Consider the following 17630-nt stretch of genomic DNA (forward strand, 5'->3'; position numbering starts at 1 on the left):
GTTTGTGCAATACAACTGACTATAAGGGAACCAGTAGGGAAATTTGAGGGACGTTCAACTTACCTTTATTTTGAAAAGAAGAAAGAGACCTAAGGATTGTAACATTTACCTGCAACAACACACCTCTGCCCAGTGCACTTTTATGCAAACACACACCACACTTTCAAAGCTTTAAATATACTGTAGTAGGCAGAGTATGTTCTAAAGAAGTGACTCAACTGGTGGGGCGGGACCCCAAAGAGGGTTGCAAAGCCGTTTTCATTAGGTCACTATTGTGTTCATGGAAAAATACTCGTGTCATAAAGTCTGCTAAGTGCTTTTTAAACGTGTCAGTTTCTTTCTTCTGCCACGTTTTGTATCCCCTGAGGTCCAAAGTGTACAATTTTTCATTAAATAAAACTGTTTGGTTGAAAAGTATCAGAAATATCATCTCATGAAGTAGTTGGTGGTGGGTGCTGAGGCTAGACCAGTAGAGAACCACTGTTCTTGAGCATTTTGGGATGTACATACATACATTGATTGTTAGCAAGAATTGCATTTCTATTTGGTTGCTCTATAAAGAGGCTACTTCTGATGCTCTTTGTGCCAGAAACAGCTGGGATTTGTAACCAGAAATTTAAAAAGTAAAACGTGTTCAGTCATATGTGCATATATTGAATTTGACACGATCAAATCCAGCCTTTTCCACACTCTCTGATTGGGAAATTTGTTTACCTAAAAATATTTTTCTCAGTTGTACTACTGTATTGTCTTGTAAAATGATGTCAACACATACTACTTTCTTGTAAAAAAAATAAAAAAAAACCTGGCACTTACAATACCCACAAAGCAACTCTACAATCAACAGCTCGGCCCAGGCCCTGCCAAGCTACTAACCCAGATTTGGGAAACTGTTGCACAGGCCCTATTTGCTCTTTCACGCAGGAAACTGCTTTTTTGTGTTCTGTGTGAAACGAAATAGACATTTATTTTCTTTTGGCCTGTCAACATTCTACTCCCAAATGTAACCTGGGTAAATGGAGCCTTTAACTAACCAAACATCAACCATTTCTCAGTTCAGTTTGAGAAAAAAAACCCAGCTTTGTTTCACCAGGGGGCCTCCTGTGTGAATGTCCATACTGTAGGATAAGTTAACCAAATTCTCCTTCCTGAGTTGATCAGTGAGAAGACTCATTCAGTACTTCATGAAAAACTATGTGTGCTAATCTCAAAATGATTTGCAAAGGTTACCTAAATGTTCTGCCTTTTGTCAGAGATAAGGGTCTGTTATGCTACGAGTGGCTGATGTACCTGGAGCAGAGAAGCTAGCTTCTAGCAGGAAGAAGAAGCTGGCTAGATTCACTTTATTCTTCCATTTTCAAATCTGTCTTCAGCTCTGACACTTGGCTTGAGGACATGCCTGTTTACCTGCCCGGCAGTCAAAGAGAGATAAGCTTTGTTTGCTGCTAAACAAATATAAGCCTGATGCTTGTCTGTAACCAGGGTTCTGTGTATATTCATCACCTCCTGTCTTTACCTGGTCAAGTTGGTCTCTTAAGTTTGGCGCTTACAGATTGGCGGTTGAAAGCGGGGTTCTTACTCCTCAAGAACAATGTGTAATGCACGAAGGCAGAATGGCCACAATAATGTGTTACACTCATGATCCACCCCTGTAGGTAGTAGAGGTTTTAAAGGCGACAACGGAGCTTCATCACAGCGCTGATCCGGACTCACAATCTTGAAATGTCTGTTGTCTGTCATCTGCTTGGTGCGGAGCAAGTGGTGTAACTACATTTTATTTCCACTGAAAACAAATTCTTACTTTAAAGGCAGGGTTGGTCATTTTCAAACACTCGGTGCTCCGTCTGCACCCACCCCCTCCCCTCTGTGCTCCCTCAAAAGCCACACCCCCTCACTTACATGCTCAAACGCCATTGGTCCAGAAGCGGACCTCAGCTCATGCTTTGAGTGTGGGCTCGTGCATGCATGGGGTAGAGAACGAGCAGGGAGACAGGGAGGCGTCTGATTGGTTCATCAGATTGGTACGTCGTGGCAGATATTGGTTGACATTTTTACAGGTTTACAACTGCTACAGATGATGGATTTTCTTTGATCCTTTTTCAGAGCACATGAGTTAATAATGTCTTTCAGGACCCAAAGACAATTTCAACTAAGATTTCAAAAAGTGTATCTGGAGAAAATTACCAAATGCTCGTGAAAGCGGAAGGGGCCTGGAATCTTTTCCACCTGCAGATTAAAACTGCAGGATGAGTAATTCCCCAAATCTCAGAAATAATACAAACATGACCTCAGTGTCCTTTATATCACACAAGAGCATGTGTGGGGTAAATGTTTCCAAGAAGCCTTGTAGCCATGTGTCATTGTGACCTTTCTTAAATGGATTTTCTTTTTAAAGCAATGGTAGATTATTAGAACAGTAGTTTCACTACAAAATAAGCTTTTGGCTGTGGAAGGAAATGAATGACTGAAGTAGTTTTAGACTCTTAAGAGACAAAAATAGTCTCAAAAACAAATTTCTGTACATTATCCCATCCTGACAAACTGCAGCTCTACAGTGTGGCTTTAATTGGCTAAACACATCTCATTAAGTATGCGTTTGCCAAAGCTGGCAACAGCGTTAAATGCAGAAAGCTTGGAAATATGACAACTGAGGCCATTTATGTAATTGATAAAGGTGTGAGAAGTAGATAGAGCAGATAGATTGTTAGCAGATAGCAGAGGCCCGTAGAGACTGATTAGAAAAAAGGGAACTACCAGAGAGGAGAGCAAGACATCAAAGATATAGATTGTGTCAGTTGGCAGGGTGGGAAGCACATCAACAAAATGTACTTCTTGTCTCGTGAATGAGTAACATCAGAGGGCCCAATCTAGCTTATTAGCGCCTGTTTAAAGTGGCTCCAAAATGAATTTGGGCTTCCTTCCCACCCTGGGACTGAAGATGGTTTCAGAAGTGAGCGGAGCAGACAGAGCAGAGAAGAAGAGAGACAGAGGAGGTGATTGCAGAGCTACAGAATAGTTTTATTAGGCATGCTACAGACGTAATGCAGAATACACGAGAGAGACCATGAGAGGGAAAACTCAAAAAAAGCAGAAAACCAAGTCGCACCTCTCCTTGTTAGAAAATAATTCATCCTTTAATTGTGCCTCTTCAAAACTATACCAAAACCTTACATTTTGTATTGTATAAAACTGGATCTGGGAGAAATAATATACATAAGTATTTTTTTTCTGAGCAAACACCAGCCAAAGAGGTCCCGTTGGGTATTTCAAAAAGAGGGACAAAGTCAACTCTAAATATTTCTGTGTTTTCAAATGCTTTCATGAAATTTAAAGAAACTCTAAAGGCACAGAAACTTTGGTCCAACTGAGTAGCCCTCTCGAGTATACTGTCACATGACAATGAAATCACAGTGGATTCATCTTCTAACTGCTCCCACAGCATGCAACACTGTCTGATGTAAGATCCTATCATAACTATTCATGCTTAGAAAACCATTGTCACTGACAAACACCTCACTGCTATGGGGAAAAAAAGCCCTGGAGGCTCCAAAAACACGGACAAAGAAATACTTTAGCCATGAGCCACATTACGATGTGTGACGCGATGTGACTTCAAAACTGGAAAAACAATCTTGAACTGAAAATACTAGTGGAAAAATGGAATTCAAGTTAAACTGCCTGAAACAGGACGTTGTACAGAGTCAAACATGTTGCCATAAGAATATCTTTTTCCAACGCAAAACTGAAAAAGGAAAAACCTGGAACAAAACCAAAGAGCTACGCCTGGTCTGCGGCAGAGCCTTTAAAAACGTAAGTAAGTCTAGAGGATGACAAAATAGTTTGCATTCTTACCAACCTTCAAAAATATCAAGTACCAATGTGCCTCAAAGCATAGGAGGATCGTTAATGAACATGTCCAGCTGTAGAAACTGTTGATAATGTCGATTAAGGCACATTACTGTATCTGTTCAACTAAATCAAGAATAAAAACACTGGTGTACATCAAACTATCATATTGGGGACAATCAATCATATTCAATCTTTTGCTAGACATAAAAATACAGGAGGTACAGTAAAGAAACGCTGGGAGATCCAGTGTTTGCAATGTACTCAATTGTTCTCTTTTTTAAAAAAGGATGCAAGTCAAAGGTTGGAGTCTCAAGGAATGACAGGATCAACAAAATCTGAACAACAAAACTGACTCAATCAATGTGCCCCACAGTGTCCAGACAGTCTGAAAGGCTGCTGACAGCCAGCTCCCAACAGTACACGCCCGGTACTGTCAGGAGTTTGTGGATCAGGTTTTTTTTTTAAATGGTGGACTTGGAGAAGGAGACTCTCAGGTGCTGGTTGCCTCCCATGTTGTAGTTGTGAAGGTCTATTAAAGCCTGGATGGCCTCCTCCACTGTTGACATCTGGATCAGAGCCATTTTACGATCCCTGAAAAATGTGCACATATTGGTTACTGCAACGGAAAACAAACCTTGCTGTAGAAATAAAACACTTAATTAGGTCAATAATATTAACACAGAAAAGCGGTTGTCAGGTCCTGATAGGTCACTGTTGGATATGTCTACTTACTGGAAAAACTTGAATGCTTTCACAGTGCCTCCAGCATTGGAGAAGAGCAGCCGCAGATCTTCTTCCGTCACATCTTGTCTATAAAAACAAAGTTCAGAGGTTGAAAAAAGGCAGGAATTGTTGGCATTTCCTGGAACACATAATACACACTGTTTAATTAGTTGTATTTGAATACTGGGAAAAAGAAGCACTGTTTTGACTTGACCATATTACTGGGGTAGCATGACCCAATCCTCAATGGCCAGTTGTATGTGGGCCAATATCCTATCTACAGGTTCACTGTGCTTTTCACACACATAATGCACTTTTCACCACATCTAAAGGTGGTAAGTTCCTCCCTGTCACAGTCTGAGGGTTCTCTGCATGAAGACACTGTCATCAGTAAAAGTACTTAAGATTTAGTATTATTATTTTTTTTTAATACGGATAAGTTCATCGTAGGAATGCACAGTTAACATCATCGCAATGTTCCATCCATACATTAGTTATCTACACTGCTCTTCGCAGTCGCATGGGGCAATGAGACGATCCCAACCGTCATTGGGCGAGAGGCAGGGTACACCCTTGAATGTTCACCAGTCAATCACAGGGATAACATACAGAGACAGATAACCAGTCCAACTCACATTCAGTCACTTATTGACCGAACAAGCATGTCTTGTGGACTGTGGGAGGAAGCCTGGATACCCAAACTCCAGGGGGATTTGAACCAGGAACCACCTGTCGCTAACCACCATGCAGCATCATTGCCTGAACAATGTTATCATGCAGGCCTCCAGGTAACATGACTGCCCCCTGTCCACAAAGGAATGCTGTAAAGAATATTTTGCCATAGCAGGAAGTGTTATTAAGAAAATAAAAAATAGCATATTCCACATGGGAGGGCATGTTTCATGAGAACTGTGTGTTAATTTAACAAAGGTGTTACCCCAGTGATAGCCTCTAAAAAGATTACACATATGAAGGCTCAATCTGTGGGTAACAGAAACATTTTTCAGGCATTTGAAACAATTTTGTTTCCATTTTTAGTTTGGTACCCGTGGGGTAGCGTTTGAGCAGCCTTTACTGTATGCAGAAAACAGCCCATGTGAAAAGAAACAGTACTCCTGGGACCCATCAGCCAACATATGATGACGATATCACTTTTAATTATTTCGGTAAACAACATCTTCCTTAAAGTGCAGCTAACGTAGCTTGTTCCAGGCATCATCTCTCCACTCCCAGCTTCATTCTCACACTTCAAGGTACTGGGCGGCTTAAACAATTATAAGCACAAGAAGTCCTGGCCCTGATTCCTTTGTCATTTATCTAAATATTTGCTGGATACACTTGTAGCCCATAACGTTAGACATTGCTCCCACAATTTAAAAAACAATCAGAACATGTTTGCCCCGGGGATGTTCCTGATAGTGTCTACAATCCCAGTAACAAAGTCTGCGCTTTTTACAATTAAGAACTACCGGTACTTCAACTCCCAGGCTACCTGTATGGACAGCCTCGTTTCAAGTTGTTTCAAATGACATTTGAGAAAGAGCCTTCACCTGCATGTAATAACACAAGTGACTAATCCTGTGCAGACTCCCTGCTACTTACGGGACGTTGGAGAGGTGGAGCGTGGCAGATGGCGGAAAGATGTTCTGGAAGTTCTTGGAGCCAGGTTTCTTGAAGCGATGCAGTGGGGAGTTTGCAAAGTCCTTGGTCAGGCCCTGATCGTCCAGGCCGTCACGAGGCAGCGCCACTGTCTGGTGCTTGGACAGCGTGACCCGAATGATCTTCCCGTACATCTTTTGGCCATTCAAGTGGCTCATTGCTTTTGAAAAGGAAAGAAGGTCATGTGGAATATGTTGCAGACTTTTATGTTGTATTTATTGACCACTATGAATAATGAAGGGAATAGTATGTAAATCAGCAATACGTGTAAATTAAAGGTGTACTTCAAAGCTCTTCCCAAAGACTGAGATTGTATTTTTCTTCAAAGATTGTCATTTTTGTCATAACTGCCATTAACCCAAACAGTCACATCACTACATAAAGTTATGGTAGTGAATGTTGGGTTCATTAGCCTTTACAAGAATATTTTCAAAGTAATGTAAAGTATCATGAAAATGAAGCTACCATCACTTGTGTGAAGAGCAGTAAAAAGGCCTGGCCTTGTAGATACAGTTTGATCTTTTAGGTTTGCTTGTAAATCAAATAAAAAGTCATGAACAGCTAAAAAAAAAAAAAAAAAGAGTCAGTAGCACATTAAAACCTAGGTGAAACAAAGGATTGTACTTTTTTTTATATTTTGATGCTTAAAAAAAAAAAGGAAGTATGGTGTTAGCTATATGTGTAATAAAATTTCTACTAGCTTAAATCTTGAATTCAGCAATTACATTCCTTCACTGTCCTGGCGATGCGGTCAGATAAACAAAGCCAATATCATCATTAGACAATTGGAATTGACCGAGTTTGACATCTGCTCACCTAGCTGGGCCTGGTTGGCGTCTGACATCTGAATGAGAGCGCTGTCTTTCTTATTGTACAGAATTTTCACCCTCTGGACATCGCCATAAACTCCTGCATTAGAGCCACAGGCAGGCAGGAGAGGAAGAGGTGAGGTGGAGAGAAAGCAGAGAGTTAGAAAAACAAAAACAAAGTTAGCATCCGAGACAAGGATGTATAAGGACAAAGAACAAAGAAGAGAGAAGAGCAGAGAACACACAAGAAAATTCACAGTAGAACTTTAGAGTGAGAAAGGTGTGTAGAAAGAACAGGAGGAGAGAAGAGACACCCTCCAAACAGAGAAGTTATCAAGCTGTGTCAGATGGCTATAAAAAAAAATATATACAGCATGCAGAAAGAAATGACTTAACCTTGCACTGACAGATTACTATGTAGGAAGTTGAGGCTACTGGAATAAACATTAACCCAAACCTATCAAAGAGGGGCCAAGGTATTGTAAATGTGTTACAATTTATAATTTTAATAATAATAATAATAATAGATATAATGATAATAATTACGAATGTCTTTGACATAAAATAAAATTAAACCAAAAGAGAAGGTATAGAAAATGTAGAGAGAAAGTGAGAGAGAGAGAGAGAGAGAGAGAGAGCTAGAGAGAGAGGAGAGAGAGAGAGAGCTAACGATAACATACCGAAGAGGGTAAACAGACTTTGGGGCGTAACCATCTTTAGAGGGAGAGAAGAGCAACAAGCAGCGTGAGACAGGTAGAGAGGTAGAAGAGTCGGAGCGGAGCGGAGGTAGAGATGGACAGATCGATCCAGAGCGGAGGTAGGTAGGAGGAATGGTGGTTTTTGTTTTCCCCCCGGAGAGTGATGGAGGTGGTGGGTCATGGAGGAGGGGAGCAGGCGGTGGAGGAGGAGTCATGGAGGGGGGGTGGGGGGAGTTTTGGAGGGTTGGTGGGTGTTTAATATGGGAGTAGAAGGTGAAGGAAGAAGGATGATTTGAGGGGTTAAAAGTCCCCCGCCAGAACGTGGAGTGAAGGGGGAGGCAGGAAGAATGGAGGGGAAAGGGAGGGGTGGGTAGAGAGAGAGAGAGAGAGAGAGGGGGGAGATGAATAGGGAGGCAAATGCAAATTGGGGAAGGATTCAAAATAAAAAGTGAGGAGGGGGGAGGGACAAAAAATAAAATATAGGTCAGTACACTGGAATAATGCAGGTAGTTTGGTCAGAGATAATGGCTTGGATCAATGTTTTCTTTAGTCAAAATACAGCAAATAACTTGAGCCAAAATGCCTTTCACCCTGGACAAGCATGGGGTAAAAGGTACATTCATGTCAAAATCATAACAAAATCAGCAATATAAAATTCATAACCATGGGATAAAAAGAACATGCAGCAGGTTGAAAATCTGAAGATCTACAATCTTTCAGCAGGGAGAATGATTCTATAAATGTGAGCTGAGGGGAGGGGGGTGGAATTAGTTAAAAGACCATGCAGTAAAAAATTGGTTTTGCAGTTACATTAAGCATGCTGGAGTTGTTGTGAAGGCCACTTTAGTAACGTGTGGAGTTCACACAAGTCCCAAAGGCGAAAGGAAATCTTATGAACAGTATCTTAACATCAGGGGTTCAGTTAGAATGTGTGGGATACTGTCAAAGGATCCGCTATGACACATGTATTTATAGCCAGAGATAACAGACTGATGAGGAAAGAGACAGAGACATTAGGTAAGACAAATTAGATGCTTTTAAGTCGCAGTAAAATAAACACAGAGGTATAGAAAAGAAAGCTAGCAAGCGTTTCAGAGAGGCAGGTGTTTGTTCCCAGGACTGAGAAACAGGTTAGGAAGATCACAGAATGATTTCATATGAGCTTTCATATGAGCTGAGGATAGGTGAGGGGAGCTTAGAGAAAAACAGAAGAGAGACAGTTAGCTGAGTTAGATACAGTTTGACAAGAGAAGAGAAGGGCAGAACATTGTAGGACGAGACCAGGGAGGCTTTTGTTGCGGTGACAGAAACAGCAAGCCCCCTCTTTTTAAGGGGGACGTAATGAGTTTTGACCAAAAGGAGGAAAAAAAAAAAGGAAAGCTCTGGGCATGTAAAGGACACTAGAAAATATAGCAAAGAAAAGGTTAGACAAAAAATGTTCTGCCCCCAAATCAGAACTGGAATAACAAGGGATCTCGTCCGCCAATTCAACAAAAGGTTTGGATGCCCAAAGAGCAATGTCAATTATGCATCAGGACAGCTGATTTGTGACTAACGCCAATTTGATTGTTTACAACCTGCAGCTTCTCCAAGGTTGAAAATGTTATAAATCTACTATATAAATCAAAGCACACTGTTTTTGGCATATGGCAATGTAGTCTAGCTTAGATAAAGTCAGCCCAAAAACAGACATCTTTTCAGCAAGTTCGACTAGATGCATGAATCCCAAAACTACCATCATAAGCATCACAGAATCTGCTTACTCATTGTAAAAGACTTACAAATGCTCACATTAACAAACCTAAATGGTCCATGGCAACAGACATATTATTAACACACAAAACAAATGTTCTCAGGTCACATTTCTGCAAATGTACAAATTGTGAAAATGGAAATGGAAATCACAGCACAAGAGGACAACTGGCCATAACCAGCAAAAAAAAAAAAAAACAAGGAATGAAGGTGGTGGGTAGGAGTAGAGGATTATAAGTCCACCTGACTGGTGATTGTGTCTAGTTGTGTTACTGACCTCCTCATTGAGGTTGCTGACCAACAGAACACCACCGGACCCCGTATGTCCACCTAAGGCCACCCTCCCTGCAGCAGCAGCAGCTGCTGCTGCAGCACTGAGGGGGTTCAGGGCACCTGATAGGAAGAGAAAAAAATAATCATGGCATGGAGAGCAGCACTTTGACTGAACAGCTTTACAACACTGAGCAGGGATGCAAAAACGAATGATAGGCTTTATTTTTACAGCTGCTCCAACTCTGGCAACTACATTCATTATGTAATATTGTCATTCAAACTGATTCTCTAAACCTGTCTAGATTCCTTACAAAATGCCTCATCAGAAAAAATCCTCGCGGTGTGAGATCCAATCACTTGGCTCATGGGTTTATATTCAATACTACTGCAACTGCAAAGCATTAAGCTAGTAGATACAAACAACAAGATGTATGGAAGTAAAAGAAAAGCGTGATCTACCTGGGATCTTACCGAGGAGGGAGTTTGAGTCTTTGCTGAAGGCAGCAGCCACTGATGAGTCGATGCTTGGCTGGCCGTCACCAGCAGGCAGTTCAGGTCGCGTGTAGTCACGACTCTTATCGTTGTTGTACTTGACATTTAGGTTGACCAGCTTGGAGAAGTCAATACGCAGTGTGCAACAGGAATTGTAGATGTTCTGACCATCGAGTGCCTGGCAGGGTGAAAAAAATAATAATAATCTTACTCCATGTTCAGCTGCTTTGGTCTTGCATAGCCCTAACAAACCGTTAAGGAGAAAGTAGTCGAATAAGTTCTAAAAATGCTATAAATGAACAACCACCTACCAGTTTGGCCTGCTGTGCATTAACAGGATCACTAAATTGCAGAAGCGCCTGGAACTGATTGTTCTTTGTGAATGTGATTATCTTCATGACTGTGCCAAATTTAGAGAAAATCTGCCAACATAACACAGAAAATACAACATTTAATAAGTGCACACATCACAATGGACACTGTGTTACAAAAAAATTAACAATTTGTTGCCTGCCTGTTGCAGTACATCCAGCGTCACTGGGTAGAACATGTTGTCAATGATGATTCGCAGGACAGGACTGGAGGCTGCAGCAAGAGCCTCCTGCACATCTGAGCTTGGTGACCCTCCAGATTGGACTGCCGACACTGCCTGAAGCACCGCCTGGGTCCGCTACAATCAAACACAAGCATGAGCTTGGGTCACTCTTAACAATAGACTGCCCATTAAACACATTAAAAACTAAAAGATGTATGGCAGAGACTTGCTAAATACCATTACAGGTAGACTCTTTGGTTGTATGGGTGTTATAGGATATAAGTTCTAAATAATTTCTTGAAGTCCCATCAGAATTGAAAAGTACTTGGACAGAAAACCCAGAACTAACAAGGCACAGGAATTAGCAGTTTTGCATTAGGAAGTTTGCTAAATCACAAAAAAGAATGGCGGTTGTGTTTGTTTACACTAATAACCTGCAGCCTCTTGGCAGAATTTCCTTAACTAACGGTCCATTAGTCAGGACTTACCTGATTGCCAGAATCAGTTTTCAGCTCCTTGTGGTTTGAGTACTGAATAAAAACAGGGACATTGCGGACATGAGGAGTTACAGTTGTGTAGTAGTTAACCATAGTGATGGCCGCCTCTTCTGTACCCATCTCCAAGAACGCCTGGGTGAAAAGAAAAACATCAAGTTTGGTTAAATATCCTACCACTTCTTCCACTTAAGTAATGTTACATAGTCTGCATGTAAAAGATAAATACACAGGCCTAACTCACTTTATTATTAAGGTCATTAGAGTAAATTATGATTCACAACTGGAAGCAGAAGATCCATTGGAGCAACACAGATGAAGTGATCTCAATGGTGAAAAGAGTCAGCTGCTGATCGATAAAGACCAGCTGACTCACTGACATTGGTACTCTAAAGAGAACAAACCAACTGTGCTTGACAGGAATCTAAGGGACAAATGCCAAGTACATCTTAAGACTCTTATCAGCAGACAGACAAAAGCCTGTGTATTGAGCTGTGGGCATTTTACAGATGCAGTTGAAGATAGAAATACTGAATGAGTCCAAAGTACTCGCGTGTTCCCAAAAGGCCAAAACAGAACAATAAACATTGTTTTCAGCATCCTACCCACATATCACACGTCCAGTATGAACCAATTCTGTCATCTAAAACTGAAGCTTAACATTTGTTTGCTACTTACAGATACACCTTGTACATCAGATTACTCCACTCACCTGGTTCTTCCCCTTCAGTGTGAGAATATTGGTGACTTTGCCAAACGGCAAACCGAGGGCGATGACTTCCGTCTCTGAGGCCTCGTTGGGCAGTTTTCTGATGTGGAGCACACGGGATGGTGGAGCCTCCTCCACCCTCAGCTTTTTGCTGTCACTGCCATTGGAAGCCCCATCTAAAATATTCATGTGATCATGGATTAACTGTGCAGATCCAAACAATGATGGCCATGTGAATTTAAAAGGATATGACCAGCAATATCCAATACTTGAGTGTAATATATACAAAGTAATCTACTTTTTGATGCTCTTGTGATTATTTTACAGTAATAGAACAGGTCATTGTAAAAGCTGCACAGTGTGTGACGTAAAAAAAAAGAGACATGACATTTTGTTTTTTGGACAGCAATGGAAGACTATGGCATAGTCAGCTCAACATTTTTCTAAGGTTAATATTCATGTTATAAGATTGTTTCCTAAAGATTGGGTATAAAATCATGTTTATGCCAAAGGCACAACAGATGAAGACTAGTTAAAACCATCTCTCATTAAAAATATATATATATTTTATAATAAAAAAAACATGTACTTAGTTATCTTACATACAACATACATAATCTTGTTGTTTCAGTTAGACTAGGAAACTAATCACCCAACAGACTGTAAGACATGGGGAAAAGACATTTCTCGAACTGCACAAAAAAGGCTTTGCCACCCAATTGGTTACCATTTACAGCTCAAAAAGCTATGAGCATGTTCAGATATTTTCTAAAAACATTTGAACCAATATGAGCTAGCCAGTTCAAAATGCCCTGCTCATGGAAACAAACTCAAAGCAATGTTTGAGCCCTCACAAGCAGACTTGTAGCTTGGTGAACAAATCTGGTCTTTCTATGGCTTTTTGAGTTTTAGTAACCAGTAGAATAAACTGCGATTCACGTATAGCAGTTCCGCATTATCACTGCACATACTGAATAAAGCACATCTGTGTGAACGCATACAGTTCTTCACCCAGACTTTATCCTGCCATCCCCATAGTACATTTTCAACATGTGGCCAGGTTGCTGTGAGAATTTAGCAGGTCATATTTAGTCTCCCGCTGTGAGGTGCGTGTGTGAACAACCAGCTCAAGAGGATTTCAGGGGCAGCGCGTCTGAAATTTTCAGGAGTGCATATGTGAAGACAGCTCAAATCTCACAACCACTTTTTCAGGGGTTGGTTACTTAGCATCTACCAGGAACTTTATGAACCAGGAATGACTGAAGAATGGGAGGGACGATGTTGTACCGTGTTCTCATACACAGAACTACACTGAAAGTGTTCCATCCCTGCAGCCCAGAAAAATAGTGTAGATGAATACTCTTATTTAGAAAGAAAGGTCTTAATGAATGAATTGTCTAAAAAGTTTGGAATATGATGAGGGGATGCACTGTTGCATTTTTTAACTATTCCAAAAGGTGTGAAAGGATTTCTGATCTCTTCTATTAAATGTAAAAGGCTATCTTTAACATATCTTGTGCCAAGATATCCTGCATTTTAATTGTTTTCAATCTACCCCTGCAGAGATAGTTATTTAAGATCAACAATGGCTTATACTGTGAACCTACCTAAAAAGAGAACAGTCTGAGAATCTTCCCTCTAACTATATCAGACAGGTCCCTAGGGTGACATGAGCTGTAATGGGGATGTTTTGTGTAATAATGGTAGACTGGGACTTTGACTAAAGATCAAACCCGTCCTGTGTGCCTGTTATTGTTATTATTTTATGTGTAATAGTCTAACTGTGTCTGTGTTGTCTTTGTGGCAGCTATTTGTCAACCATAATTCTGGAGATTTCTTTGAGTAATTTCTGAGTTCATCTTAACAGCGAGGAGGCATTATAATGCAGTTGTACCCACTATGTCTTTTCCAGTCACATGCTGTAGTGTGTGGGTGCCCTCCTACAGTGGAGCGTGATGGTATTCAGACACCAAATAGCTCCAATGAGAGAACGTTTCAACTCACACAGCCTGCTTCACTTTTCAAAAACCTATTGATCCTAAGGTTTCTTTTGATGCCGATAGTCATTGCCTCATGCAAATTATGTCAAGCCCCACCCTATTCAGGGGTGGTCGGAACGAACTCACCACTGATACTGCTCATGCCAGAGTTGGGACTGTTGTACATACTCAGCTCGTCTGATCCTCTCTGCAGAAAAAAAAAAAGAAGAAGACAAACACGAGACAGTCAGGAACAGTGAAATGATGGGGGAAATAATTCAATTTTCAAGACTGGCCCTCAAAGACAACAATGAAACAGAGGTCTCTAAAGAATGTTTAAAGTAACAAAAAGAAGGCAGAGTGGGTGCTAAGGGACATAAACCAGCAGAGGGAAGGTCTGGCTCCTCCTCTTCGGGTGTGGGTTTAATCTTGAAGAATTTAAGGTGTCAAGATGTGTCATTTTATCCTGAGCTAGACCAGGTCCCAGAAGCTTTGCTGGAGCTGACGGGCGCCCTGTGCTCTTAAACCTGAGTGATGGGATGAAGAGGAACCTGGCTAGGGACCCATTACCCACACAACTTTATAATAGCTTCATACACCCCTTCTTGCTTCTGTCTGAGTGAATTTGAACGAATTGTTCTTTTGTCACTGACATTTTTTATGGTTACTATAAACTAGTTGTTGCAGGCCCTGCTACAGAAAACATGACATAAATAAATTGTAAGGGTAATAAAGATGTCTGAATAGGGCCAAAATGTGAGCACACAAGAGTACAAGCTACAGACATTCATGAAGAGATCTTTCCCAACAGCTGGCAACCCTCTACATTTTGTCTATGACACTGAAATATTTATGAAATAAAAACAGGATGGCAATAACAGATATCAGAAAAATCAGTGTTTTATGACTGCCCTGTTTCCCTTTGAGAGAGGACTTTAACTTTGTTTGGTGCAGACGGAAATGCAGCTGGCACTAAACAAATCAGGTTAGGTAGCAGGAACAACAATGTGCTTACACAAGGAAACAGGTTTGCTTCTTGATCAGTAGTGACACAAGCCAAACCAATTACATTAAAAGTCATGCTATTGAAGCTTCATACAAATATGTTTACTTTAAGTCTTCGTCTCTTTATAGATTGTGTTTTCATACTTATTTTATGGATGTTTGTAGTGTTATACTGAGTCTAAAGAACAGAATAATCCTCAGACTCAGCCAGCTATCCATGTTCAGTAAACTGTAAATCCATCTGGAGTCCAACAAACTAACCAACCAAAGATGATTGTCATTCTGTTGGACCTAAGATTTTGCCACAAGACACGGCTTATAAAAGTGACATCAGGAACAGCTTGACATTGTGCGGTACAAAGATGACACCTTGGCCCCAGAAAATCGGACACGGATATCCTCACTATATTTATATTTCATGAAAAGAATGATTAACAGATTCATAACTGTTATTTTAAAGTGATATATATAACTATTTATTATGGGAATCAATTAGCAGACTGGCTTTTCTTTGGGGGGGGGGGGGGGGGGGGGGGGAGTGTGTGTGGGGGGGGGGGAAATCGGGCATAATTATTTCATGTGACAAGTCAAGGCTACCCAGTTTAAGCCCTTTATCAATATTCTAAGGAGTTAAATTAACCCTTTGATGTATACCTTGGGTCTTTAGCAATCCAGGGAACTACACTACACCCCTCCTTATTCAGAAAACGTAACTCCTTGGCATTCTTTAATTTATTTGTTTTTAAGGATGGTCTGCTGTCACCATAAAAAAGGAAAGGCAGGTTTTGATCTTCTCTTTAGTCCCTAGAGAGTCTGGGTATGTGAAAGTTTTACATTATGTTATTCACAGGATTTTCTTTAATCACAATAGTGTGCAAGCATAACACTGTGTGTGTTGTTTACCAATCTTCTAACACTGACATTGGGTAGACCTGTGTAACATCAGCAGACAGTGAAAAGTGAGCAAAATCAAAGAAGTGAACTCACCTTCACGCCAACTGCAACATCACTGATGCTAAAAGACAAAACATTTTCAATTGGTTAGATGCATACAAGAGGGTTACTGTCAAATACACAAGCATCTGAAATGGATTACACTATATTTTGTGTGTTCTGATGCATTATATATTTTACAAACTGTAAAGTGGAACAACAAATGAATGAACACAGAAATGTTGTCAAAAAGTGAGAAGCTTTTTAGTATAATTGGCAATAGAGAGGACGCCTACAGCATGTGAGCAAGGAGTCAAAGCTTCATTAAAATGCAGAGCTGTCACTATTTTTATCTTTATCCAATTTAAAATATGGCACTAGGATGTAATGTGATTTTCTGAAGCCATAGTTTATGCGTATGTGTTTGTGTCTGTATTTTCCTTTACCTCAACTCACAAATTAAACCAAATGAATATAATCTACCTTAACGGTGTTGTGCTGTTATGACAGCCTGTTACTTACACGGCACATTTATGATTCATCACATCTGATGATGTCATGCTCATTCAATGCAGTGTCAACCTTACAGTCATTACATTACACACCGAGGTGCACTTTGATAAACTTCATAATTTATAACTTTATATCACTGATGTATGAACAGTAACAACAGATGGTATTTAACACAGTGTTTAGCTATTAAAGGAAGTGGTTTGAAACTGAAATGACTTACACCTGCAGATATATCATGCTTATATTTAGATTTTTGTGATTTAGCAGACGCGCTTCGTGAGTTGAAGCCGGCCAGCTTCAACACAAAGGACCTTACTGTAACGATACATTAGTTAGCATCACGCTAAACTTCGCTAGCCTCGCCGATAGCACCCCCGTTGCAAGACATTGTCGCGAAGAAGAGTAAATTACGGAACATTACAGAGCACGTCTCCAAAGGACGTCGTCTTGACGCCAATCATGTTTTAGAAAAGACGAGCAGCGGTGGAGCTACAGTGATACGCAGTCATTCGCTAAGTTGTGCTAACATGCTACCATGCTAACGTCAGGCACTTCCTTGATGAAAGAGAGCGCGTGGCTATGGAAACCCGTTTGCAGAAGCTCTCCTTCAGCTTCTCCGTAAAATGATGCATTCATACTACATGCTCTGTTGTACCCACATAACAGACAATTAATGTACAAGCATCATCGCTGATATAGTATTACCCGTCCATTTCTGAAGAAATATCTCAGTGTCTCCGCTTTTCGGTCTTGTTGTCTCTCCAGTTAACACCGACACTGCGCACGCACCTATACACATGAGAGCAAAATGGAGGCAACGTGAAGATTCAAGACGATGCAATGGCGGAAAAAGGCGGAAAGTGCCGAATCTATTGTGCGCTGTGCCCGTCGAAAAATAATTGGGCTATAATGTCAAAATCAACAAGTAGATTAAAACGGGTATATTTTCATTAAGGATGTATAATATCAATATAGCATATAATCAAACATCATAAAATATGTTGATGTATGCCCTGTAGCATATAAAGATGCTTAGCAAAGAATAACTGTGTACCCAGGACTAGACTGAAACTATAGTGGAGATAAATACAGATTTAAAATGTATTTTTGAAATAAGAACAAATGTGCCATGACATGAGACAATGTCCTTATTACATCATTCCAAGTTCATGAACATAGCACTTCCTGAAAATGTCTGACTGACATT

General features: G+C 40.5%; 1 protein-coding gene across 3 annotated transcripts; it reads right to left on the reverse strand.

The window, feature by feature from the left end:
* Nucleotides 1-2997: 2997 nt before the first annotated feature.
* Nucleotides 2998-17253, reverse strand: LOC132993990 (polypyrimidine tract-binding protein 2-like). Of its 3 annotated transcripts, none has more exons than XM_061064032.1 (14): nt 17129-17253; nt 15965-15992; nt 14162-14180; nt 11997-12169; nt 11279-11419; nt 10770-10925; nt 10567-10677; nt 10223-10433; nt 9768-9883; nt 7721-7754; nt 7048-7140; nt 6175-6391; nt 4582-4659; nt 2998-4440 (listed from the first exon to the last, which is right to left on the reverse strand). In XM_061064032.1, the coding sequence occupies exons 1-14, from the start codon at nt 17134-17136 to the stop codon at nt 4311-4313; spliced, it is 1515 nt and encodes a 504-aa protein (XP_060920015.1). In that variant the 5' UTR covers nt 17137-17253; the 3' UTR covers nt 2998-4310. The 3 variants fall into 3 exon arrangements, with proteins under 3 accessions (XP_060920015.1, XP_060920014.1, XP_060920013.1); XM_061064031.1 differs by having other exon boundaries at nt 10235-10433; nt 14120-14180; XM_061064030.1 differs by having other exon boundaries at nt 14120-14180.
* Nucleotides 17254-17630: the final 377 nt, after the last annotated feature.

This window comes from Labrus mixtus, chromosome 19, assembly GCF_963584025.1.
Source record: "Labrus mixtus chromosome 19, fLabMix1.1, whole genome shotgun sequence".
In the NCBI taxonomy this organism is placed as follows: Eukaryota; Metazoa; Chordata; class Actinopteri; order Labriformes; family Labridae; genus Labrus; species Labrus mixtus.

Bases quoted from the DNA above. Each gene is read 5' to 3' on its own strand.
- LOC132993990 (XM_061064030.1), bottom strand. The intron at 7,755-9,767 runs GTCAGTAACACA...CTCCCTCTAAAG, and splicing joins TCAGCAACCTCAATGAGGAG to ATGGTTACGCCCCAAAGTCT. The intron at 4,441-4,581 runs GTAAGTAGACAT...CACATTTTTCAG, and splicing joins AAAGCATTCAAGTTTTTCCA to GGATCGTAAAATGGCTCTGA.